We start from the raw sequence: 27850 nt of genomic DNA on the forward strand, positions 1-27850 counted from the left end.
GGGAAAGTGTACTAAATGATTTGCTTTCCTTAGCTTGGATGCGGTGTTGGAGCTAGAACCAATGAGTCCATACAACCGCCTTCTGTTACATCTTCTTGCAGACATTTTTGGGTACGTTCTTTCAGTGGTTTTTTAGCCTTCCTTTTTCAACTGTCATCTTAATTTTATTGTTGATTTAGAATTTATTTGGAGAAAATGTTATGCTAATTGTAGGATATTTCATTCTTTCCCTAGTTCCTACCTGATGCTCTTTTCATCGAAGAATTCTATTGTTTGCTTTATTTTACTAGGCTTTCCCATCATTCTGTTGGAGAAGGTGACGAACGCCACTTACTTTTGGAGCGGTCTCCAGAGACATCAATGTATGTGAAATGATTAGCCCAAAAACTTAGAATTCTTTCCATTACTTGTGGCATGCATATCTCTGCTTTACGGTTGCCAATTTTATAATAAATCATGTTTACAGAATTTGTAAATTTGAATACCATTTTTTTTTTACACAAATATTATTAGCAGATATTATATTCTTTTTTGACCTATTTAATATTTGCACGGCAGCATTGCCAAGTTTGTTGGAAACAATAATGCAACTTTGTAACTATAGGCCTCTTGTCTCATATGCCTTGCCTTTTTAAGCAAATTAATATCTTTCTATTGAGATTTTTTGATGATTTATCTTTGCATGTTTATTCTAATTACTGACATACACTTTTGTGTTTTCCATTCACTGTATGCTTAGGCTGAGTCTGTAGAGTAATCTATAGGTTCGTCCTATTACTTATAAAAGTTTCACTCTTCCAATTATCACTGGCAATTGTTGCCAAATCTTTTTATTGTTTTAGATAGATATCAATAGGCTTATGTACTTTATACATAAATGTATTTATGCTGGTGATTGGTAGTCATTTCGTTGCAGCATGTCTTTTTTTCATTCACCACCATCTCATGAAACTTCTCCATATGAAGATGGTGTTGAAATTTCATTTCATCATTACTCTGCCAGGGGATGTTATCCACTGCCGGTCCCAAGCCCGGATAAAGGAGGAGGGTTGCATTAGGTAGCCGACAATCAGCGTAAAATCTAGTCGAATCCAAATATGAATTCTAAACAAATTATCTATTGGGGCGTAACTCACATAAAAGTGTAGAATTCATGTAGCCGACCCCACATAGTAGGATAAAGGCTGGATATGTTGTTGTTGTTGTTGTTTTCTTTTTTCTAATTTTGGTATAATTCTACTATGTAGCTAACACCCCATAGTGGAATTATGGTTTGATATATTGTTGCCTTTCTAAATAAGGAAAAAGTGGCAAGTATTTGGTGATTGCACCATACTCTTCTACGAGGAGTGAATTGATTGATCATTGGTAGTTGTGTACATACTGATACCTACTGATACCTGAGTCCATAAAAGTTATATAGGCTTGTCCTATCACTTGTTGAAGTTTTGGGTTTTGTCGTAGTTATTGCTTGGGGCATCTCCCCAAATTTTGGTATCTTGACAGATATTTACTATTAGGCTTTTGCTTTCCCTGATGAATGAAATGGTTTACTATTAGTCATTTCCTTGTTATGATGCCTTCTTTATTTTTTAAGTTGTGCTATGGTAGGGACTTTTTTAGGTTATTGCTCTATGCTTCTATTAGGATTCAATTGATAATTGAACATTGAAAAGTTGCGTATGTTCTGATACGTACTGTTTTTAGTAATACCAAATTCTTTAACCAGCTCTTATCTAAGCATGATCCTTGGACTCTTCCAAATACTTCCTTTGGAGTCTTTTTGTGCTGCTTAGCCTTGTGGGATCTGAATCTTAGGTAAATGAATATGGATCTTAGGTAAATGAATATGGTTTGTTGGATTTATTGACAAGTGATATGCAACTATATTCTTAGATTGGTTGCAACAGACTCTATCCTTATTAAGACATAATTTGTTTTGGAATTTTCTTGGAAAACACATTGTTGGAATTCTATTGAAATTGGAATTGAGAAAGTAATGCAACAATGTGTGAATATTGAACTTTTAGGAGAGCAGTAAGTTTCTGGCACCGTCATCCTTTTGTTTCATTTTCCCTCATAATCCTCTGATCATTTCAATGTTGAATTGCAGACTACCCATTCTTGTCAGTGATCTACTGTGGCAGTATGATAAACTTCATCCTCCAACAACATCACACCAACTATTAAGGAGAAGTGAAGCTTCCCCAGGTTAATGTTGTTCCTTTTTCATATTGCAAATTTAGTTTATCAGGCCACTTGTATTTGGTGGTCTTCTTGCATGTAATGAAGAATGTCAAACTTTGAAAATTTGACCACCTCTATAAAGATGGAGTCCGTGTGTGTTCTGTACATGGGATTCTTAAGATAAAAGTCCATCCTAACATCAGTCCAAGGATGAATTGCCAGTGGCAAGATATATATGTCGAACAATTTTATCTTGGAGGATGTCTTCTGGGCCTGAAATGTTGCATCAAGATCCGATCAGTTAGATTGGAGTGGTGGTGAGGCTTCACTTTTGAGAAAAGCAAGATACTGATACCAAAATTGATGTTGACCTAGTTGGTGTAGAAAAGTGGAGGAGAAGAAGAAGAAATAAGGGAACAGACAGAGAAGAAAAACGAAAGAAAGAACCCCCCCAAAAAAAAACTTATAATTAGGTTATGTTAATATCTTTTGTTTTATTTATATGAATTTTAATAAAACAAAAATCTTGAAAAAACTCTTGCAAATTTGATCACTCTGAAAATGTTATGCCACTGGAAACTTCAGGTATGGTCCCCACTAGAATGCTTGGTGGTGGCATATTTGAAACCATAAGCCATCGTGATAGGTCATATATTTTAAAATATGTGTTGTTTTATAGAAAACAGAAATGATAAAAGAAGGAATATGAGTAACTCAGAACATCAATGTTTACTGAAGATAACTTAGGCTTAAATACATTTGAAAGATGCTAGAATAGAGGATCATGGCCCAGAATTCTAGTAAACACAACTAACAACATAGTCCACTACTTAATAACAACAAAGCAAAATAATAAGAACTGACAACCCACTAACAGTAAAAATAACAGCTAGTTGAAACAAACTTTAACAGATTCCTAAGGCACGTTTTCAACACTCCTCCTTGCCTTGGAAGCTGCAAACTCCAAGTTTATTCCTCAGAAACTCGAACCTACTAAGTGGAAAAGACTTAGTAAAAATATCGGCAGCTTGGTCCTCTGTTTTTGCAATAAACCAGACTTATATCTCCATTTTCCTGCACTCTCTCAAATAAAACAATTTACCATTGAAATGCTTTGTCTTTCTATGGAACACAAGATTATGTGAGATTGAAATTGTTGCTTGATTGTCCACCAAGATTTTTGTGGCTTGGTCTTGTTCCAAACGTAGATCTGCTAGGATATTCCTCAACCAAACAGCTTGATTGACAGTTGTTGTTGCTGCAATGAACTCAGCTTCAGCTATTGATTGAGCTACTATTTCCTGCTTCTTGGAACACCAAGAGAAAACACCTGAACCCATACTGAAACAGTATCCTGAAGTACTCTTCATATCATCCAAAGAACCTGCCCAATCACTGTCAGAATAACCAAATAATCTGAAATTTTGTTCCTTGGAATACTTCACTCCATAATTGATAGTTCCATTGATCTATCTTACAACTCTTTTTGCTGCCTTCAAGCGCAGTTCACTTGCACAATGCATGAATCTTGACAGAATACTTACTGCAAATAGGATGTCAGGCCTTGTTGCTGAAAGGTACATTAAACACCCTATTAATCCTCTGAAATGAGCTTCATCAACTTTATCAGCTCCATCCTCCTTGCTAAACTTCTCTTTTTGATTCATAGGAGTGTTCATTGCTTTGCAGTCATCAAGGTGGAATTTCTTGAGGATCTCCTTTGTGTACTTCTTCTGACAAATAAAAATTTCATGCTTCCTTAGAGTGATCTCCATTCCCAAGAAATAGGTCATAAGACCAAGATCTATCATTTCAAAAACATTCATCATTTCTTGCTTAAATTCATCAATAAGTGCTGCATTACTTCCTGTCACCAAAAGATCATCAACATACAGAGAAATAATTAGGATTTCTGTACCAGAATGCTTAACATAGAGTGTAGCTTCTAATAGGCTTTTTTGAAAACCCAAACTCAACATATGATCATTAATTCTGCTGTACCAGACCCTTGGAGCTTGCTTTAAGCCGTAGAGAGCCTTTTTTAGCAAGTAGACTGTCTTCCTGGCCTTTGATTACAAAACCTTCTGGCTGATCAACATAAATCTCCTCCTGCAAAAAGCCATTGAGAAAAGCTGACTTGACATCCATGTGAAACACCTGCCATCCCTTTTGTGCTGCAATGGCAAGTAGCAATCTGATTGTATCAAGTCTGGCAACAGGAGCAAAAGTGTCAAAATAGTCAATCCCAAATATTTGTGCATAACCTTTCACAACAAGCCTTGCTTTTTGCTTGTTTACATAACCATCAGGATTGAATTCTATTCTGAACACCCATTTGACACCTATGACATTTCTATCATGAGGTTTTAGAACCAATTCCCAAGTCTGATTTTTTTCAATCATGAACAGTTCTTCTTTCATTGCAGCCATCCATTTTTGGTCCATCATAGCTTCCTTAAAGCTTGCAGGTTCACACACTGCTACATTGCTTCTTTGATAGATGTCAGGGAGTAATCTGGTGCCTCTAACCGGTGGATCATCTATTGTGTCGTCAAGTACCAACAGAGGATGTTGATTTTTCTTTGAGTCATTCCAACTCCATTTTTCGTCCTCCATGAAGTACACATCTCTACTTATTAGGATTTTCTCTGTCTGAGGCTGAAAAATCCTATAAGCTTTAGAGATGGTGCTGTAACCAATAAATATTCCAGGTTCTGCTCTCTTGTCAAGTTTATCACGCTTAACCTGAGGTATATGTGAGTAGCATAAACAACCAAATATCTTAAAAAAATCCAAAGGAGGTTTGAAACCAAACCAAGCTTCAAATGGTGTTTGATTTTGCACAGCTCTTGTAGGCAGCCTATTTTGAATGAACACAGTAAGAGTTTTTGTACCTGAGTAGCTAAAAATGCTAATCAAGAGGAGGAAGATTAGCTCTTTGTTGCAACTTGTTTCTCCAGCAGCAATTGATGTGAATCCTGGTTAATGATAGTGGCTGCACCAACCATATGACCTATGACAGAGAGTTGTTCAAGGAATTGGAGAACACTGAAGTTAAATGGGTCAGAATTGGAAATGGTGAACACATTCCAGTAAAAGGAAAAGGCACTGTAGCTATAACAAGCTACTCAGGTACAAAAACTCTTACTGTGTTCATTCAAAATAGGCTGTCATAGGTCATATGGTTGGTGCAGCCACTATCAATTAACCAGGATTCACATGAATTGCTGCTGGAGAAACAGGTTGCAACAAAGAGCTGATCTCCCTCCTCTTGATTAGCATTTTTTGCTTCAACAGCTTCTTGTTGAATTTTTGCTTTGCATATTACTGCCCCATTTGGTTGCACCTATTGCATTTTGCATTAGGCCTCCTCCAGCATTTGAAATAAGGATGAGATTTTCCACCACAATGTTTACAAGGTGGATATCTTTCCTTTTTACTACTACTGTTGTTGTTATTAGAAGTAGCATCTCCACTTGCAACTATGTCCTTCTTGCTTTTCTTTTTCTTTCCCTTGCCACCAAATTGGTGCTTTGATAGCTCATTCAACTGTACCTTCTTGTCTTATGAGCCTTCTCTGTTCAGTGGCTTGCAAAGCATGAATTACTTCTGCCAAAATAATACTCAACAGATCCTTAGTATTTTCTAAAGCAGAAATTGAGGCTTCAAATATCTCAGGTACAGTTACAAGAAGCTTTTGAAAATTCTAGAATCAGAAAGTTAGGTGCCAAGTAATCTTACTTGATTTGCAATTTTAAGAAGCTGGTCAGAATATTCTTTGATAGTTTCTGACTCCTTCATCTTAAGTACTTCAAATTCTCTGATAAGATTAAGCATTTTCATACCTTTAATCCTTTGATTACCTTCATATTCATCTTGAAGGTAATTCCAAATGGCATTTGCAGATTCCAGAGTCATAATTCTGGTGAAAATTGAGGGTGAGACTGCAGCAAAAAGAATGGCCTTTGCCTTTGTCTTCTTTGCTTTTTTATCTTTGTGATTTCTGAGTTAAGCCATTGTGAGATCATCTGGTAGAGCTGGAACATGAAAATCTGCATCTTTCACAGCATCCCAAACGTCCAAGGCTTCAAGATGGGCTTCCATACGCACTGCCCAGATCTGATAATTCTCCCCATCGAAGGTTGGTGGAGCAATTTGAGCGAAACCTGCCTCAGCATTCATGGCTTGAAGGTTTGATTTCTGTAAAGATAGGGTCAGTGTTTAGGTGCTCTCAAAAACTCACTAAGACACTCATGGGTCCCTCAAGAAGAAAGCTCTGATACCAATTGTTGTTTTACAAAAAACAGAAATGATAAAAGAAGGAATATGAGCAACTCAGAACATCAATGTTTACTGAAGATAACTTAGGCTTAAATACATTTGAAAGATGCTAGAATAGAGGATCATGGCCCAGAATTCTACTCAACACAACTAACAACATAGTCCACTATTTAATAACGACAAAGCAAAATAATAGGAACTGACAACCCACTAACAGTAAAAATAACAACTGGTTGAAACAAACTTTGACAGATTCCTAAGGCACGTTTTCAACAATATGAAACAAGTATGCAGTATCATTTTGGATGGAAATTTCTACTTTCAAGACATTACTCAATCATAAAACTCAAGAAATTCCCCACCACTGCTTGTGAGTACTGTGTCCCCTTATAAAATTGAGTGTGTTCATATCATTAGTTCATATCTTTATGTTGATTCATAACCGCTTGGGATAATGATCTTTAAGAAGTTTTTGGAAAGTCTCTTTAAACATGAAAGCTATTTGATATAATTGGAATGATTTTACCTTTGATATCCTCTTCAAGTATTCTTATATCTGTCCAAACTGAAGCTATTTGACAATTTTTGGTCCCTAATCCTTGGTATGTGTTTGAAAATTAAACATCCATGACTTTATGCCTTGAATATATGGTTACCATAGCTTAGAAGGCCACCAGATGTAATGTTAGCTTATATTGTGTGGTTTTAAAGATAGCATCAGAAATGTGGTTAGATCTATTTGCATTTTGTTTGAAAATAGCTTGTTGGCCACCATTTGAAACAAAGCCAGAATGTTGAGCATGAGTCATTTTTTCATATGTTTCAGTAGCGAAGGTAGAAAAATCTGCAAATCAATTTTCACTCAACCATTTGAAACAAAGCCAGAATGTTGAGCATGAGTCATTTTTTTATATGTTTCAGTAGCGAAGGTAGAAAAATCTGCGAATCAATTTTCACTCAAGCACATGCTCTTGGGCAACGAATTAGCCCATCCAATCAAGCAGTCAGCCTTAAGGATGCTAAAGAAAATGGACAGCAAAGTAAGGGGACAAGCATTCAAGGGAAGGAACAAGAGAATACCAACTTGAGGATAAAGCCTGGCCGGGAAAACAATATCTTGTCTGGCCAAACTGTGACTCTATATCATAAACCCAAAGTTAGAAACTTCAAAGGTGGTGCATCATTGCATGATGAGAAGATAATGGCACCTAGGCAAGCTGATAAAACCGCCATTGAGCCCAGGCTGTCTCAACCACGAAGAAGCGAAGCAGGTGTTTACAGAGGCAATTTGAAAGAGGAGCATATGGGAGCAGCAAAGAGAATCTTTGCCCATGCCATGCGATTTCATTCTGTGAAAGAAGGAATGCTTTCCAGACGCAATGGAGTGAATCAGGACAAATAAACTTCGATTGGTAGATTCTCAATGCTGCAAAGCAGCCTCTGAAATCACTTGCTATCTAGATGCGGAGCTCTCAAGCCTTTTGCTACAAGACCAACGGATCATCGAAAGACCATAGAAAATGTCTTGAGACTGTGAGGATATTCTCCGATAAGACGTAACAGGATAAAGAATGAGGTTAACCTGGAGTTTGATGTTGGCAGGCATCACACTCACTCAAGATGCCACATGCAAACTTTTGTTTGTGACAGGAAGGTGGTGGATGGATGAGTGTTAGTGGACTGGAGTGGGTCGGGCGTGTGGTTGTGGAACTGGAGATGATAATGGACTTCCACCCCTTTTGAAATTGCTTCAGTTAATCATTCATTCATGGCGGCAGTATGTTTTTGCATCTTCTAATGTTCTCAGGCCTTGTTTCCTCAAGATCCTGGTTTGTTGTCTTTGATTGTGTGTTCTAGGTGATGCGCCCAGACCTAGCTTGTCCTCTTGTTCATCTATTATGGTGGTTGCGTTACATATCTTCTTTTGGAGCGATTGGCTAGTGTTAACCTTTGGCTGTGAGTACATGGGATTGCAGTCCCTAGAACAACGTCCTGAATATGGGTAAAGCGGCGGATCCACTGTGTCCACTTCTGGTATTTCCCTATAAATCTTTTTATGGTTTTTTCAATTTTATCCTATTCTTTTTATGATTCACTGTGTCCAGTCCACTTCCGGGACTGGGGCTGGGTCTCCAATCCCTTTCCCTTTTACCCCATTCTTCTTTAAATCTCTTTCAATTTCAAACATCCTCACCCCCTTCCTTTCCCCCATCGCTTTAATCCAAAAATAACGTTGTTTGTTAATTGAAGAACCGTACCTTGGATTGCGATTCTTCAGTAAACTAGTTGGTTAATTAGCAACTTTTACAGCTTACTAAATAGGTCTTTGAATTAAAAATGGAATGGTAATGTTGTTGGTAATTTGTTGCACAAGACCATACAAATACTAGGAAATTTTATTTAGTGTTGTCAGTCTCATTTTGAATTATCTTACATATTTCACAAATATGACATTCTTTTAAATTAAATTCTATCTCAATATGAATGTCAGTTAATACCGGATAATATTGATTGGTATCGCACAATACCATACCAAACAATACTGGTCGGTACCAACTACTAACAGTACAATCACAGATGAAATAAAAACAAAGAAATTATAAAGTTAAAAATTATTAATTTTATGTTACTTCATTTGATTAATTATATAAAATTGTAAGATAAAGCTATGCATTTTTACACTTTTAATTTGTATTATTATTTTTATGTCACTAATTGTGTTATTTACTTAATTTTATATCTTGAGTTGTGTAATTATTTCGAATACTAGAGATTTTTTTATTTCTAATAATATATTTAATATTTGGTTTTATTATGCAACATTCCATTTTGAAACTTGTGAGAGCATGTGAAGAACTATGTTACTTGTACATTAAAATTATATCTTGGGTTTACATATACGTATATAAATGATTAAAATATTTTCTATATCTCACCACCACACACGGGCAAAGTCACGTGTCCACAAATGACTAAAGTATTTTTTGTGCCTCACTATATCGCACAAGGGCAGAGTCACGCGAGGTCCAATGTGGGCAATTGTCCCTGTCGGGTCAATTTTTTTTTAACAATAATATACTACTAAAAAAAATTATATTATATTTTACTAATAGAAATTAAAAAGGTAAGTATTCAAGAAAACAAGTATATAATGGTCCAGTAATAATAATTATAACATTTTTAACAATTTGTTCATAATTTTATTTTTTTACAATAATGATGTAAATAAAATTAAGTATTGAAGAAAATTGTGAAACAAATAAAGTAAATATGGAGAAAATTTATATTGAAGAAAATAAATAAATTAATAAAGTAAGTATTGAGCAAATTGATGTTGCATAACTTTTTATGGATCTCGGGTTAAGAATTACAATAATGGATTATAATGTTAATTTTTAAAATCAAATTAGAAGAATCTACTTCCAAAGAGATATGTGTGAACCTCGAAATCAAGGCAATTTATTTTAGTGTAAACTTGGTTTAATAAATTTGGTAATTAGTTGGAATATAGTATAAGTAAAAAATATTGTATTTTGCTTATACTATTATCTTTTTAAAACAAATAATGAAAAATAAGGATATGGTAGTTTTTTTGTGAAAGAAAGGTTTAGTAATTTAAAAAAAAAAAAGATAGACTTTAAATTCATGTTGGAAATGTTAATAGTGCACACAATTAAGATTAAAATAATTATGAAATTTTAATGAATCAAGAACAAAATATTGAGATAATTTATTTTAGACAATTAAAACAAACACTGTATGATTATCAAATTTGTTTGAATGTATCAATTGATTATGTTTTGACTTTTTCTATGGCAAGAACTATCATTTTGTGATTATAACGAATCTAAAGATTTAAATAATCAAGATAATTTTCTTGAATAATTATAATTTTTAATATAAAGAGCTATAAGGAACAATTATAATTTTTTTATTTTAATATTATAATTATTATCTTATTTGTAAAATTATATTTTTTTGTATTTAAGTTCGTCTTTACTGAATCAAAATCCTAGCTCCATCCTTGTCGTCTCGTCTCATTGCGTCTAATGATGAAAGATATTTTAGTTATATTAAAGATATTTTTATTATTTTAATTATATTATTATGTAACTTAACTCAAAAATACAAATAGGTGTGAAATATGAATATTTCATCGCTAAGGCAGATGCACCACGTGGGCTGGCTCATAACTTAATTATTAATTCAAAATTAGATTACTTTGAGATATAATAATATAATAACAATCTAACATTTGTCCCCCGCAAGTAAATAGACAGAAGATACTTCTATTATGGTGTGCGCGTGCGTGCCGTATGTGTTACATTAATCATCTTATAAACTTACGCGAACGTTGTTATTTTAAAAAAAAATACTCTATATGTCTGTCAAACGAAAGCAGCGTGCGGGGCACCCGCCTTTGCTTTATCGGCTTCCACTTCCCGCTGCACGTGGACTCATACATTCGGTGGGCCGGATTGCGGGCCCGGTAAAATCCTTAATGACGAAGCTTTCATCCTTCACAATCTTCTCTATATATGGCCCAGGCGCTTCCCAACGCTACCTTCACGATTCCCATGACAATGACGATGGAGAATGGCGGCGGCGGCGGAGGAGATTCCTGCTTCGAACTGCCGGAGGGCTGCATCGCCGATGTGGTGGCGCTGACGAGTCCGCGGGACGCTTGCCGGCTGTCGCTGGTGGCGTCGACCTTCAGATCCGCCACAGAGTCGGACGCCGTCTGGGAGAGGTTTCTTCCCGCCGATTACAAGGATATTCTCGCTCGCGCCGTCCTTGATTCCAAGTCTCCGCCCCCGGCCTCCAAGAAAGACCTCTATCTTTGGCTTTCCGATCATCCGCTTCTGATCGACCGCGGCACTAAGGTACTTCAACTTCCGTTCAATTCATGATTAATTTTCTCGGATTCTGACGTGGAAATGGCGCGTTGTTTATAGCATGCCCATATGCTCATAGTCCGTTCAATTCACTTCCTTATCGTAATCTTGTGAGTTTCATTGGTTAACTTGATTTTCTAGGGTTCTTTTTGTTGGTCGTTTTTTTTTTTTTTTTCCTCACTTAAGATTCGGCTTGTGTGTCAATACTAAGTTAGATTCGCTTTGTAGTTCAGTAACCTATTTTCGTGAACTAGTTTGTTTCCTGGCATGGGAACATGAAATGGTACTGATTAAGTCGCCAACCTTTTGAATCCATTCTTGGGACTTAGAGAGTTGATTTTTAACGCTGGTTTTAGTTCTTAAATTTCTGAAGAAAGGACGGCAGAAAGGACCTGAGAGTTGATTTTTTTTTTCCATCTTAGCAAGAGGGTGTTTTGGGGCGCCGATTTTTTTTAAGGCATGTGAGTCTTTCTGTTTTTTAAGTCGCGTAAAGTTTAAAAATTAAATAGTGTTTAAGTTGAAAACATAAATTGTTAGTTAAATAATTATGTGTTTTGTTTAAAAAAACTGATAAGTTATCCAAAGTTATCAAAAAGATGAAGGTGGATATGGTGTTGAATAATATAAATAATATTCATAAAAATATTAATTTTTAATAAAAATAAATTATAAATCGATTTCTAATTGATAAAATTATTATAATTATTTATTGATAATTATACATAATTATTAAAAAATATATTAGAAGTTGAAAATGCTCTTAGATTTCAACAAATGCGAAAAAAATAAATCATCGTAACTTCTAAATTAAAAGAATAGCTTATGAGGGGTCAAATTGGTAAGCAAAACACCCTTAAAAGAATAGCTTATAAGGGGTCAAATTGGTAAGCAAAACACCCTCCAGCTTCTGGCTTACCGGTAAGCTAAAATGGGGTGTTTAGCAACTTATTCAAAAAACTTCCCTTCTCGGCCGTTTTTCCAAATAAGCACTTAGTAGTTTATTGCGTTGATTAAACAAATGACGAAATTACTTTCAAACATTCCACATATTTACACACTTTATCCTTTCTTCTCTCTCTGCCTTCTCTCTCTCTCTAGACCCATCCCCAACTTCTCCGTCATTGTTAGCGCCTCCATCTCCTCCATGGCAGTCGCCAGCTGTTGTCTCCAGATCCATCCCCAGCAGCTGTCGCCTCCAGCTCCCATCATTGCCTCCTCCATGTCCATTGCCATCGTTCATCGCCTTCATCGTCGACGTCCTCCGCCATTGCTATGTGTGTGTATATATATATTTAATAATCACTATATTTAACATATATATTATATTAATATATTTTTTTAATAATTTTATATAATTTATCAACATGTAATAGTAAAATTTTATCAGACATCAATTTATAATTTATTTTTATTAAAAATTAATATTTTTATACATTTTATTTATATTATTCAACAACATATCTATTTTAGTTTTTTTTTCAAATTCTAGTACTTTATTAGATTTTTTAAAATGAACACATAATTAGATAAATAACACTTTAAGCACATTTATCAAAATACCTTATCAACTTAAACATTACTAAGCTTTTAAACTTTACACAACTTAAAAGCTAAATAACTTAAAACTAGTTTTAAAAATGGTAAGCCAAACAGCCTCTTAACTTATTGCGATGATAGTGTTTTTGCACTGTAGTTTGTACGAACACTATTTAAAGTTATTATGGTTAATGATTCTTAAAGTTGAAGTTAGTTGAACGCTATTTAAAGTTATTATGGTTAATGATTCTTAAAGTTGAAGTTAGTTGATGCTAGAATCGTTGAAATAATCTTTTATTTTTTGGGGTTAAGTGAGAAACTAATATTTTTTTATGGTATATTAAGATTCTTAGATTATTATAAATTTATATATATATCATGTAGTGTTTTCTTAACGTTTCATGTCCTGTTCTGCTATTTTAGACCGTAAAGTTTGTCACAATTTGTTTCATTCATGTTGCCGTTTCTGTTTCCGAGCTACCTTCCTTGAGTATGCCTGATCTGCTTCTTGTTGGCATGAACAGAGCTTCAATTTGGAGAAGTCAAGTGGAAGGAAATGTTACATGTTAGCTGCACGGGACCTGGCAATTGTCTGGGGCGATACACCCACATACTGGAGATGGACACCTCTGCCTGACAGCAGGTCAGTAGCCTCCTTTTATTTACTATATTTGTTTTAAATTTCTTTGAATATCTTATTATTGTCTCGCTGCACACTTTTATGAGTGTTATATATATAGTTAACCGCCACGAAATGCATTACTAACAGGTTCTCAGAAGTGGCTGAGCTTCTTGCGGTATGCTGGCTTGAAATTCGTGGTAAAATAAGCACTAGGATACTATCTCCAAACACAACCTATGCCGCATTCCTGGTCTTCAAGTTAGCCGCAGTAGCCTATGGATTTGAATACCTGCCTGCAGATGTAGCCATGGGAATTAGTGGGGGTGAGCATAAAACTCAAACTGCTTATTTAGATCCTGTGGCAGGGCAGAGGCCCCAAATCCGACGTCACGTGTTGCGTCGGCATGTGGCCCAACACAGAGAAGGAGACAATCAATATCCCAAGGTGAGAGAAGATGGGTGGATGGAGGTTGAGTTGGGTGAATACTTCAACGAGGGAGGCGAAGAAAGAGAGCTGGAAATGAGTGTGATGGAGGTGAGGGGCCGTCACTGGAAGAGAGGCCTCATCATTCAAGGGATTGATATCAGACCAAAGGTGGATCAGTAAAAATGATTTAGAAGAATTATTATAAGTTCGCTATCTCAATGGAGCGAAGAGCTAGTGATCATGTCAGCTCCTGCAGTTTTATATTTAGTTAGTAGTCCACCTTATTGAATCTATGGGGTGAAATGGGGGATGTGTGGGGGGTGTGAAGTTGGGGAGTCTCGAGTTTTGTTGATACATATGTGTTGACTATAATGATGGTCCTCCTCCATCTCCTCCTCCTTTGTTGATTTCATCCTGCATATTGTTGTCTTCCAGAAGGATCTGTGTTATTCAAGAATTTTACTAATTCTTGAATGATTGCCCATTAATTTGTAAAGTTTTGGGGGTCTTGTGGGTGTGTTGATGTCTGCTGTATTTGTCTCCCGAAAGAATCTGTGTTATTCCTCTCCTGCTTGCAACAATTGAAATTCCCACTGCATTCACCCACCTACAAATAAATTGATTTGAGTTTATTGGGGAAATGTTAGGACAGATTCAAATGCAAGGTTCCCATTCTTGATTGATGGGCGACTGTTATAATAAGATAAATGATTATAAGGCAAAATTTTCTGGTATGCCTCATAATATTACAAGATAAAAATAATAAGATGAATGTGTAATTATAAAATATAAAAGGGATGATTCAAATTATTATGTAAAAATAATAAGATGGGGGTGGGGGATTGTCCCCATGCCCGCCCTCACAACTGTAATGTTGCGTGATGCAGCCATCGTAACAATTTTCTGGCGTATTATTAAGAAAGATAGGAGCCGGGGCCCATCTAGTTCAATATGACTGCTCTTTGTTAACTAAACGTGGAGTTGCACTGTTGATGACGACCAAGGAGGAGGAGGTGATATATGCAAGGTAGCACAAAAATGAAAAACAAAACCTTTTCTATACGAAATGCAAACGCTGAAATGATATTATTTTAAAAAAATAAAAAACAAAAATGAGACGTAAATTATAAATTTAAAAATATATTTTTTTATAAATATAATTTTTAAACTTAATAAAATTTGACACTGATATGTAATGTGTCATATTACTAAAAAAAATTGATTAGTTTAAAAATAATTTAATTTTAATATAAACAAGGTAGCCCGAAAATAAAAAATGAAATATTTTCGATACGAAACAGAAATGCTATATTCCAGCTTTGGAGATCCTTAAGGCCAAGCCCCCTTTCATTTTTAGTAAGGCAGACTTCATGCCAAGGAACAAGAGCCGACTTAGGGTTCCATAGAAAGAGCATGTATAACCTGTAAACTTTTTGAATGACAACAACAGGTGTAGATAGGATGGAAAGCCAAAAACATTCAACGCCATGGAGAACTGCTATAATAAGCTCAAATCTATCTGCATAAGATAGAGAGAAAGCAGTCCATGCCTTAATGTAGTCTGAAATTTTGTCCGTGAGGGGCCCATAGTGAATAACCTTGAGCTTCTCCACAGCAAGAGGGATGCCCAGGTATTGAAAGGGAATGATGCCTCTGGAAATATCCGTGACAGCAAGAATATCATGCAAATCGCTGTCATTAATACCCGTAGGATAGATGTTGGATTTGAGGCCATTAGCACTCAACCCAGAGCAAGCTCCAAATCTGTGAAGACAGTCTATGAGAATCTTGACTAAAATAACATTGCTCTTAGTAAAGAGCAACAAGTTATTTGCAAAGGCAATGTGAGAGATGCCAAGGCTAATAAATTTTGAATGAAAATTAAAATCAAAATCCACAATGGCCACTTTAAGAGATTTGGATAGATATTCAATACAGAGGACAAATAAAAATGGAGAAAGAGGGTCTCCCTGTCTGAGGCCTTGTCAGCCTTTGAAAAACCCATACATACCACCATTAATCATGATGGAATAGGAACCGAACATACACATTCCATAATCCATTTGGAAAAGACTGAGGGAAATCCAAGCCCATAAAGAATCTGCTGAAGGAAGGATCAATTAATGGAATCAAAGGCTTTGCGGATATCAACTTTAGTAAGGCATCTCAGAAAGATTCGCTTGCGACTGTAATTATGAAGTGTTGAGGTGTGATACCCAACAAGTTCAAAGCGGTGATATTTTTTGTTGAGTAAGTTATCTATCATAGGCCTCGGCCCAAGATTGATAGATTTTTATAAAAATGTCCAATCCCACAAATAGATGGCCTAACAAAAAGATGACCCAAGTACATTTACCTTGTGTTTGAGGAAAGGTGGGCTTGGCCCAACTACTCAAACCAAGGACCAAGTGTAATGTCCCGTTCTTTTCGAAATGTTTCTTACCCCGATGTTTATTAGCTAATAGTTACTTTATCAATTCTACCTCATATATATTTATATTATTTATTTTTTTCATTCTCTTCATTAAGATAAACCATAGCTAATAGCAGAAACATAATAGATCATAACCAGGGGTGGATTCAAAGGGGGGCAGACACGGGCAGTAGCCCGTGCTAGCCTCAGCCCTTCCTCAAATTTACCCTGAGATTTAGACCATTTGGGAGGGGAAGGGGTTGAAATAACTGATGGATCTAGGGGCCAGCCTTCCCTCAGATCCATTTCTAGATCTGTCCCTGATCGTAACCTAATACTTAACAAGCTTATAATATCAAAATCGTAGATTCATATACATAACAAAATCATAACATAATCATGATCATCCTTCGATATTACATGCTGAAAATATCATAATCAACATCATAGATAACATAACATATTATATGCATAATCGATACATTTACGCACTTCAACGAGTGCAATCACATGCCTTTATTTCCTTCGTTTCTGTTATGACTTCCATCTGGAACATTAAATATTCCAAATGCATCACCCAGTTAAATGATCGGCTATCTAAGTAAGAGTATAATATTTATGTATGAATGTAAATGCATAAATGTCCTGTAATTTGGCCTGTTTGAGCCGACAGGCACCCATATTTCATATGTCATTTACCATTTTCTACGACTAGCTCTTTCCAGGCCGAAGTGTATGGGTGCACCCTTAGTAAAGCAGCGATGTCTGCCCGTACTCTCAAACATATGCGATACATGAGCAACGAGGGATTACACGTGAACATATGCATATCATTATCATATTATGTAAATGCATCTACGTGACATATGCACATATCATATCATGTCAACATGCCGAAACATACTTTGAAACATACATCGTATTTAACATATAGGCATACTATCAAATCATATGACACATTTTAGAAATTATCTTTTTCTCAAAAATCACCAAATAAATATTTCCTTTCATATTCTTCAGAAATTTCTTCCATAACAATTCATAAAATAAAACACCTGATTTTTTTTTTTGAAATTTTTCAAAAAATTAAACATAATAAGATAAAAGAAAATATTATCAAGTTTAATTTATTTGAGATATTTACACTTATCTTATAATACTTTCTTCAAACTTCTCTTTGATGTGCTCAAATTTCTCTTCCTTACTCTTTTCTCCAAAATCTCTTTCACAAACTCAATTTCTTTCTCACAATCTCTTTCTTTTTTTCTTACAACATTTCTTTTTCTAATTTAAGTCATCAAATCTTTCAAGTTTTCTCTATTTACAGAAAGTTGAATTAAGTTTAGGATAATTGTAGTGACCCACTATCTTTAATTATTTTGTCATCTTTCTTAATTATTTTTTACTAAATCTCACCCATAATATTTAATTATTTGTCCACACCCTACTTTATCTCTCACATTTCTCAATTATTTCACCTATTATCTTTGATTATTTGTCTACACCCTACTTTCTCCCATATTTCTCAATTATTTCACCTATTATCTTTAATTATTTTGTCACATTTCTTAATTTTTTTCACTAAATCTCATCCATAATTTTTAATTATTTGTTCACACCCTACTTTGCCTCTCATATTTTTCAATTGTTTCACTCATTATCTTTGATTATTTATCCACACCCTATTTTGTCTCCCATATTTCTCAATTATTTCACCCATTATCTTTAATTATTTTGTCACATTTCTTAATTATTTTCCACTATATCTCATCCATAATTTTTAATTATTTGTCACACCTTATTTTGTCTCTCACATTTCTCAATTATTTCACCCACTATCTTTAATTATTTTGCCACACTTCTTAGTTATTTTTCACTAAATTTTCTTTTGAATAGATTTCTTTCATTTAATACATTAATTTTAAGCCCAATTTCTTAGCCTACTAACTCTAAGCTCATTTACTTAACCTTTTCTTTTTTTAGCCCATTAGCTCTAAGCCCATTTACTTACCATTTCTTTTTTCAACTTAACCCACTAACTCTAAACCCATTTATTTAGTCTTTCATTTTTCAATTTAGCCTATTAGTTTTCTTAATTATAATCTCAAATGGATGTAAAAAAAAAATTAAATACAAAAAAATAAATTATTATTATTCTCAAAATACTAGAATATTACACCAAGCCCATTGGTCTAGGCCCACAATGCCTTATCTAAAAGCCTACATATATACACCTTATCTTGACCTAGTCTCTTCATTCTGTTGAAGATTGCTACATTCTTCTTTGGTCGATTCCAACGCACATTTGGTTTCTTTCCCTATCTTATCTCAACCTATCAGATAACCCTATGGTTATCCTCATCCTTGGAGATCTCTATCTGGTTCTTGGGAGGTTATCTTTATCTTTATATCGGGAAAATATGGGGCACCGAAAGAATGGTGAATGCGAGAAGAAAGAAAGAAAGCTGAGAGTGAGAAGAGGGTTTTCCTTGGTAGGGTTTACTTCATCCTTTTGTGAGTGTGCTATTCTCGGTTGTGGGTTTTATGATTGAGGTAATTTTAGGTGTCGATTGAATGTAGTTCTTGGGCTGTGCTTGGAACTGATTCTAGGTTACCTTTTGTGGGTGTCGGATCGATCAATACCGAGCCTTGCAAATCCACCTTATTCTTCTCCATTGCCAAGCATCAATAGGAAGTGTGTTGTTTTTTTGTTTCAGTTTGTTGTTCTTGTTTTTCAACTTTTGTTCTTTAAGTTTTATTTACTGTTTTTTGTAATTTCTTTGTTCTAACGATCAGATCTTGTGGTTGTTTTGTGAGATATAATCTCTACATGAAGAAACTCTTTTTAATAGTATTTCCAACGAGAAGATTAAATTTGCTCTTTTTAGTATTGGCGATGAGAAGGCTCCGGAGCCTAATGGCTACTCTTTATGTTTCTTCAAAAAGGCCTGACCTATTGTGGGCGAGCAGTTCACTAAGGTCATTCATGAATTTTTCTCTTCAGGCTTCCTCCTTAAATAGCTTAATCACTCAGTCATTGTTCTTGCCGAAGTCCAAGCATGCTAACATGGTTGGTGAGTTCAGACCTATAGCTTGTTGCAGTGTTGCTTATAAAGTCATATATAAGGTTTTAGCTTTAAGGCTTACCGTTGTTTTGCTATCCATCATTGACCGTGGCCACATAATCGGCCCAACAGAGTATTAATCTTTTTATAAAAAAATAAATAATACACTTTTTTACATAAATATTTTATTATTTTATTAAATCAAAAAAGAAAACAAATTTAAAATTCAATCAACTACAAAATATAATAATCTCTTAATGATAATAAATTTTCAACTTAAATATAATATCTCAGAGATAAGAAAAAAAAGTCAAACAACTTACAACAATAAATAAAGAAAAATAAAATTAATTTTTCTTGAAACTCTAAGAAGATCAGTGCGAGCAAAAAACTATATATTCATGATTCTCTTATAGAAAAAACAAAATAAAACATTAAACTAATAGTATTAAAAAAATAAAATTCACCAATAATGAATAATTTTTTATTCTATAAATATGTGAATTTTATGGGATATTGGGATTTGAAAACATCACAACAACGATTAAAAATTGAAAAATGATGAAGGGAAGTTAAGAAAAAATTATAATGTTTTTTATTTAATTTTTTTAATAAAATATTAATTTTAAAAAAATAAAAAATATATACATAAATATTATAAATTTTTAAAATTTAGAACCTTCTAATTTCGAGGACCTAATACCATGACATACATGACTTTTAAGGGTCGGGGCGGCCCTGCATGGCGAATCTGCATTTGTGGAAGGCAGGAGTTTAATTGAATTATTATTATTGAATCGGTCGCTCTTTCTTGTTGTGGTTTTACATCTTATTGACGTGTTGTCAAAATGGATGATGATTAGTTAGTTGACTAGTGTTAACCTTTGGCTGTAGTAAGCTCAGCTCAGGCGATCGCTGTCTCTGGAACTTGTGAGAGAATGTCTCTGAAATTTGAATACTTAATCGCTAAGGCAGAGGCACCGCGTGGGCTGGCCCATACCTTAATTTTTAATTCAAAAATTAGAATTTAACATTTGTCCCCGACAAGTAAATAGATAGGAAATACTTCGATTATGGTGTGCACGTGCTGTAGCCTGTATGTGTTACATTAATTATCTTATAAATTTATGCGAACGTTGTTATTTTAAAAAGAAAAAAAATACTCTTTATATATTTTTTCTTAAAAGAAAGAGAAAAATACTGAATAAATTTATGAAACAGGCATCGTGCATAATCTACAAAGTACATGCATGCACCACGTCGTCGTATTGATGGAAGGAATTATGTAGTGTATACACTATCAAACGAAAGCAGCGTGCGTGGCACCGGCCTTTGCCAGCTTTCTCTTCCTGCCAGCCTGCACGTGGACTCATACGGTGGGCCGGATTGCAGGCCCGGTAAAACCTTAATCCCGAAGCTTTCATCCTTCGCAATCTTCTCTCTCTATATATGGCCAAGGGGCTTCCCAAAGCCACCTTCACGATTCCCATGATGATGATGATGACGACGACGACGACGACGATGGAGAATGGCGGTGGCGGAGGAGATTCCTGCTTCGAACTGCCGGAGGGCTGCATCGCCGATGTGGTGGCGCTGACGGGTCCGCGGGACGCTTGCCGGCTGTCGCTGGTGGCGTCGACCTTCAGATCCGCCGCCGAGTCGGACGCCGTCTGGGAGAGGTTTCTTCCCGCCGATTACAAGGATATTCTCGCTCGCGCCGTCCCTGATTCTAAGCCTCTGCCCCCGGCCTCCAAGAAAGACCTCTATCTTTGGCTTTCCGATCATCCGATTCTGATCGACCGCGGCACTAAGGTACTGCAACTTCCGTTCAATTGATGGTTAATTTTCTCGGATTCTGACATGGAAATGGCGCGTTGTTTATAGCATGCCGATATGCTCATAGTCCGTTCAATATACTGCAACTTGGTCGTTTTTTTTTTTTTTTTTTGTCTCACTTATGATTCGGCTTGTGTGTCAATACTAAGTTAGATTCGCTTTGTAGTTCAGTAACCTATTTTCTTGAACTATTTTGTTTCCTGGCATGGGAACATGAAATGGTACTGATTGAGTGCCCAACCTTTTGAATCCATTCTTGGACTTGAGAGTTGATCATTTTTAATGCTGGTTTTAGTTCTTAAATTTCTGAAGAAAGGACGGAATGTTAGGAAGCCAAACACGTGCAAAATATGTACCTTAGGGAGAAGTCTTCAAAGCACGTCATTTTTTCAGAATTGGTGATAACTGTAAGAAGCACATAAACCTCGTACAGGGTAGCGTTCTCGTTCCCGACATGTTTCTGAAACTCCCTTTTGGGAACTCAAAGGTTCCTCTTAATAAAGAATTCGGAAGCTTTAGAGAAACTTCCAAGAAAATGTTTCTAGAGTTCTTTTGTAATTGCAAGAACATATGAGTAAGTGAATGCTTCTATTTTTTGTTTCTCTCATGGCACTAACTTATTGCGGATGATAGTGTTTTCGTATTGTAGTTTGTACGGACGCTATTTAAAATTATTATGGTTAATGATACTTAAAGTTGAAGTTAGTTGATCTTTTAGTTTTTACGGACGCTATTTAAAAAATAATCTTTTATTTTTTGGGGGGTTAAGTGAGAAAGTAATATTTTTTTTATGGTATATTAAGATCCTTAGATTATTATTAATTTTAGGGGCGGATCCAAAGAGTTGGGCTGGAAAAAATAAAATTAATGGTGGGCTGGACTAAATTTGAGTTGGGTTATTATTAAAATTTTTTAAAAATTATCTTATAAATTTAAATTTTATTGTGGGCCGCTAATAAATCCGCTACTGATTATAAATTTATATATATATATATATATATCATGTAGTGTTTTCTTGACGTTTCGTGTCCTGTTCTATTATTTTAGACCGTAAAGTTTGTCGCAGTTTGTTTCATGTTGCCGTTTCTGTTTCCGAGCTACCTTCCTTGAGTATGCCTGATGTGCTTCTTGTTGGCATGAACAGAGCTTCAATTTGGAGAAGTCAAGTGGAAGGAAATGTTACATGTTAGCTGCACGGGACCTGGCAATTGTCTGGGGCGATACACCCACATACTGGAGATGGACACCTCTGCCTGACAGCAGGTCGGTAGCCTTTTATTTACTTTCTTTTTTTAAATTTCTTTGAATATCTTATTATAGTTAACCGCCAAGAAATGCATTACTAACAGGTTCTTAGAAGTGGCCGAGCTTGTTGAGGTATGCTGGCTTGAAATTCGTGGTAAAATAAGCACTAGGATACTATCCCCAAACACAACCTATGCCGCATTCCTGGTCTTCAAGTCAACCGCGGGAACCCATGGATTTGAATACCTGCCTGCAGAGGTAGCCATGGGAATCAGTGGGTGTGAGCATAAAACTACTGCTTATTTAGATCCTGTGTCAGGGCAGGGGCACCAAAATCAAATCGTTCCAATGGGGATTGGCCCGTTCCGCCGCCACACGTTGCGTCGGCATGTGGCCCAACACAGAGAAGGGGACAATCAATATCCCAAGGTGAGAGAAGATGGGTGGCTGGAGGTTGAGTTGGGTGAATACTTCAACGAGGGAGGCGAAGAAAGAGAGCTGGAAATGAGTGTGATGGAGGTGAGGGGCGGTAACTGGAAGAGTGGCCTCATCATTCAAGGGATTGATATCAGACCAAAGGTGGATTGTTGATATATGATTCAAAATATATTGATATGTTATTTGATTAATTCATGTAAGTGACATATGGTATATGGTATTATATTTTTATGTTAAATAAATTAACAAAGATACATTTCGTGTGTATTTCATTTGCATGTGACATTTTAGCTTATTTGTATATTACTTGGTCGGTTATACTGTGTGTCCTTGATCTGTTTGTGGGCACATATAATGGCCCATGTCAAAAGCCCCTTTGTATATAAGCTTTTCTTGGAATTTCAATGGTCATTTTTCGTACATGAGAACAGATGCACGAACAAAAACAGAGAACAAGAGAGGAAGCAATCTGATAAGAGAGAAACTCTAATTTTTTGTATTGTCTCTTTCATTATGAAATCACTATGTTGTGCAAGAGAGAAATGCGAGTGTTGTGAATAACTTGTTTCTTTAAAACTCTTGTACTCGATTATTCGTTGATTATTGATATTGTAATTGTTTTTTTTTTTATTCTTGAAGATTGTTATGTAATTTTCTGTAATTGTTGTAAATTAGTTATAAATTTATTGTTATTATCATAGTGGATTGACTATAGTGAAATCCTATCGCGAGTAAGATCGTTTTGATTCGAACACATAAATGTCTTGTTTATTTTTTATTTTCATTTTGTGTGTGTATGTTTCATTTCTTTGATTTATTCCATTGTAGATCTTGATACTGCACTAATTTTTGTTGTGTATTTTTTTTCACGGGTATCCTTAACATGGATCAATAAAAATGATTTAAAAGAATTATAAGTTCTCTTGCTGGTAAAGCTATCTCAATGGAGCGAAGAGCCAGTGGTCATGTCAGCTCCTGCAGTTTTATTAGTTAGTAGTCCACCTTGTTGAATCTGGGGGGGGGGGGGGGGGGGGGAAGTCTCGAGTCTTGTTGATGCATATCTGTTGACTACATGATGCTCCTCCTCCTCTGTTTATGCCATCCTGCATATTGTTGTCTTCCAGAAGGATCTGTGTTATTCAAGAATTTTACTAATTCTTGAATGATTGCCCCTTAATTTGTAAAGTTTTGGGGGTCTTGTGGGTGTTGATGTCTGCTGTATTTGTCTCCTGAAAGAATCTGTGTTATTCCTTCTGCTTGCAACACTTCAAATTCCCACTGCATTCACCCACCTACAAATAAATTGATTTTGATTTTATTTGAGAAATGTTAGGATATATTCAAATGCAAGGTTCCCATTCTTGATTGATGGGCGACCGTTATCGTATTTTGTGCTAATTTTATAAAATGATTATAAGACAAATTTTCTGGTGTCTCGTAATGTTAGATAAAAATAGTATGATGAATGTGCAATTATAAAATATAAAAGAGATGATTCAAATTATGTAAGAAGGCATAAGGCATAAATATAACCTTCAACTCTTCTTTTATAGTCATTTGATCCTTCAACTTGAAAGTGAATTTATTATGTCTCTAAATTTTTAATTTTGTTACAATAACACATCTCATCTCTCAAATTAATGCATATGAGATACACGCCCATTGTTAGTGGGTTGTCGGCGAGAGGAGGGGGGGGGGAGGTCGAATGTGAGAGGACGATGACTGACCGACGGAGCTTCCTCACGTCGATGACTATCAAAGGTTCCTTACACCATTGACCAACTAACCTCGCATTGTCCCATTGCCTCTCTCGTTGATTGACCCTTCACCTTTCTCACCTTGGCTGGCCAATTGACCCATCCATCGTCGTTCTCGCCTTGGTTGACCAACCCACCCGATTGATCAACCCACTCATTGTTGCTCTTGCCTTGGCCGACCGACCTACCGAGCTCGGAGGAACCTCTATTGGTCGTTGGTGCAAGGAAGTTTTGTCAGTTAGCCATCATCATCTTACCTTTGACCTCTATTTCCTCCCCAATTCCCTTGTTGGCAACCTTTATTTCCTCCAATTCCATCGTCGATATTGACTTTTGTTTCCTCCCTCATTAGCAACCTACTAACCTACTGACAGTTCGCGTATATCTCATACACACTCATTTAAGAGATGAGGTGTGTGATTGTAATAAAATTAAAAATTTAGAAGATGTTCACTTCCAAACTTAGGGGGCCAAATGACAAGGGAAGAGTTGGAGAGCATATTTATGCCCTTGTAAAAGTAATAAGATGAAATGGCATGTTATTAAGAAAGAGGATAATGTTACACGGCCAATATAATGCATCGGATTTTTTGGCAAGTGGGTGGGTTCTTGCTTCAATGCAGGCGAAGGAAAAAGCTCAAAGTTTTAGAGAGAGACATGATTGGGAGAGGAAGGAAGAAGCCTAGGAAGATATTCTGGAGTGAGAGAAACAGAGAAGGTGAGGAAGAAGCTTAAATTTGGGGAGGGGGGAGAGAGTATGAGAAAAGAAGGTTTTGGATGGATATTTAAAAATTAGATTGCTCATTGAGTTTAAAATATCGTGGGGGAGGGGGGAGAGAGTGGAGAGAATATGAGAAAGAAAGTTTTGGACGGATATTTAAAAATTAGGTTGCTCATTGAGTTTGAAATATCACGATATTTTAATATTAAAATATCACAATAAATTTAATTATCAACAAACTTGTCACGATAAAATTGTTGTTCATAGCATTGTCCTAGGAAAGATGGGAGCCGGGGCCGTCTAAGTGCAATATGATTGCTCTTTGATAACTAAACGCGGGGTCGAACTGCCTAGGACGACCAAGGGGAGGAGGAGGTATTTGCTTGGAACTGCATGGCCGACGTGGTGGCGCTGACGTGTCCGCCGGACGCTTGCCGCCTTCAGCTGGTCGCCTCAATCTTCAGATCCGATGCCACTTGAGACAGGTTTCTACCTTCCGATTACCACGACATTCTCGCTCTTGCCGTCCTCTTCTTCTTCATCACTGGCTGTCCCATCATCCTTTTCTCGTCGACCCTGGCACTAAGGTACTTCAAATTCCATTCAATTGATTTGCTTAATTTTCTCTGCTTCTTACCTGGGATCGGAAATGGTGCTTTGTTAGTAGTATTACCAATAAGAAAATATATTAATGCTAATAGTCCGTTCAATTCACTTCTTTTATCGCAATATCATGAGTTCCATGTTATTACCTCTACATATATATTGCTTTGCTTGGTTGACTTGATTTTCTAGGTTTTTTTTGTTTTTTTGCTTGCTTATGATTTGGCTTGCATGTTAATAATACTAAGAAATTTAGATTCGCTTCGTAATTCGTTTAATTTTTTTCCCTGAAATTAGTTGTCTCCTGACACACCTGAAGCTTAGCATCAATATATAGTCTCCAGACTTAATTTTGAGTTCCACTCTTCGGACTAGAATTTTTAACGCTGGTTTTGGTTCTTAGATTTGGTAATGCTGTGTTATGATGAAGAGAGTAGAAATAATAGGCAGCTAAACTTCAAACACGTGCAAACCTATTGGAGTCATCCTCAAATTACCTCTCCCCAGAAACAAACATTTTATGAAGTTGGTCGTCTTTTAAAACTTCTTCGAATTTTATGATTGCTGTAATTATTCATCACAAATTACCCGACTCCAGGTTCTTAGAAGTAGCTCAGCATATTTATGAATGGCAGCTTGAAATTAAGCACTAGCATGCTTTCCCCAAACACAACCTATATCGCATTCTTTGTCTTCGAGACAACAGAAGCCTTTGGATATGGATTCCAGCCTGTAGAGGCAGCCATTGGAAATAGTGGGTGTGAGCATAAGACTCAAAATTGTTCATTTACATTGTGTTGTGGCAAGCTGCTGCCGCCCAGTTATCTTGTTTGTTTAATTATCGAGTTGGGGTAGCTGGAAATCACCAACAAGGAGCTAGTGAATAGTGATCATGTCAGCCCCTGCAGTTATTTAGTTAGATTTATAGATAATATTAGGTGAGCCACAGACATAGTCGCCCTCTCAAAGATGGGGCAAATTGGGAGTTTGGTCCTTTGCTACCTTGGTTGGACTTGTTGATTAATATTGTTGTAACACACCCCTTCCTGGGCAAAATTTCCTCCGAAGAGTCTTCAAGAGAGTTCTCCTAGAGAAGTCAGTCTATTCTCGGGAGAATGCTTTCTCCCAGAAGACCTTGACACCTTTCTGAAGACTCTTCGAGGATTAACTTTCCTGAAGACCTAGGTAGTCTTCTGAATACCCTTCAAGAACTAGTTTTCCCAAATACCTGAGCATCCTTCCGAAGATCCTTCAGAAACTAACTTCCTTGAAAGTTTAGGTAGTCTTTTGAAGACCCATCAAGGACTAGTTTCCCAGAAGACCTGGGCACCCTTCCGAAGACCCTTTGGGGATTAGTTTCCTTGAAAGCCTAGGTAATCTTTCGAAGACCCTTTGAGGACTGGCTTTCCCGAAAGGTTGGCCCAACAAGATCCTCTCAAAGCCTAACCCAGGGATAGTCGGACACCCTCACTCAAAGGGTCATGCCACGTGCCCTCATGCATGTGTGTCGTGTGTCTTGGCCTGCCATGTGTCTTGGTCATTCGAGGGTTATAAATACTCCCTGACCCCTCGTCTTCTAGATTGTTCTTCCGAATTCGAAGATCTCTCTCCAACTCTTTGGCATAGACTCTTCTGAAGGTCTTTCGCTTTTTGAGAAACACCATCTGACCCTCATCTGTTGATATTATGTGATTCAAAATGTTTTTTTTTATCAGATTTCTGGCATGTTACATGTTGCTGAGATGTATTTTATTATACTTGTTTCATTTAAATATTAATGTCTCATTATATGCTGTTATATATATATATATATGTTATCAATAT

The 27850-nt window shown here is 36.1% G+C and overlaps 2 protein-coding genes across 13 annotated transcripts in view; both read left to right on the top strand.

Annotated features, from left to right (window-relative positions):
* Positions 1-8769, top strand: part of LOC127786767 (F-box protein SKIP3-like) — a 31584-nt gene extending 22815 nt beyond the window's left edge. For 4 of the 6 annotated variants that reach the window (XM_052314419.1, XM_052314447.1, XM_052314439.1 and 1 more), the window contains 4 exons: positions 34-111; positions 291-362; positions 2114-2211; positions 7390-8769. In XM_052314419.1, coding sequence (XP_052170379.1) covers positions 34-111; positions 291-362; positions 2114-2211; positions 7390-7556 — 415 coding nt within the window. In that variant the 3' untranslated portion in view covers positions 7557-8769. Of the gene's footprint in view, positions 1-33; positions 112-290; positions 363-2113; positions 2212-6092; positions 6126-6254; positions 6379-7389 lie in introns of all 6 variants that reach the window. The other 2 variants (XM_052314470.1, XM_052314433.1) reach the window with 2 other exon arrangements.
* LOC127786730 (putative F-box protein PP2-B12) overlaps positions 1-23470 on the top strand; it is a 56311-nt gene extending 32841 nt beyond the window's left edge. Inside the window, exons 1-3 of one of the 7 annotated variants that reach the window (XM_052314379.1) lie at positions 11019-11351; positions 13424-13542; positions 22612-23470. In XM_052314379.1, coding sequence (XP_052170339.1) covers positions 11046-11351; positions 13424-13542; positions 22612-23098 — 912 coding nt within the window. In that variant the 5' untranslated portion in view covers positions 11019-11045 and the 3' untranslated portion in view covers positions 23099-23470. Of the gene's footprint in view, positions 1-11018; positions 11352-13423; positions 13543-13668; positions 14608-20864; positions 21239-22406; positions 22526-22611 lie in introns of those variants that run through there. The other 6 variants (XM_052314403.1, XM_052314354.1, XM_052314370.1 and 3 more) reach the window with 6 other exon arrangements.
* The last annotated feature ends 4380 nt before the right edge of the window (positions 23471-27850 follow it).

The sequence above is a fragment of the Diospyros lotus genome, chromosome 1 (assembly GCF_014633365.1).
Source record: "Diospyros lotus cultivar Yz01 chromosome 1, ASM1463336v1, whole genome shotgun sequence".
NCBI lineage: Eukaryota > Viridiplantae > Streptophyta > Magnoliopsida > Ericales > Ebenaceae > Diospyros > Diospyros lotus.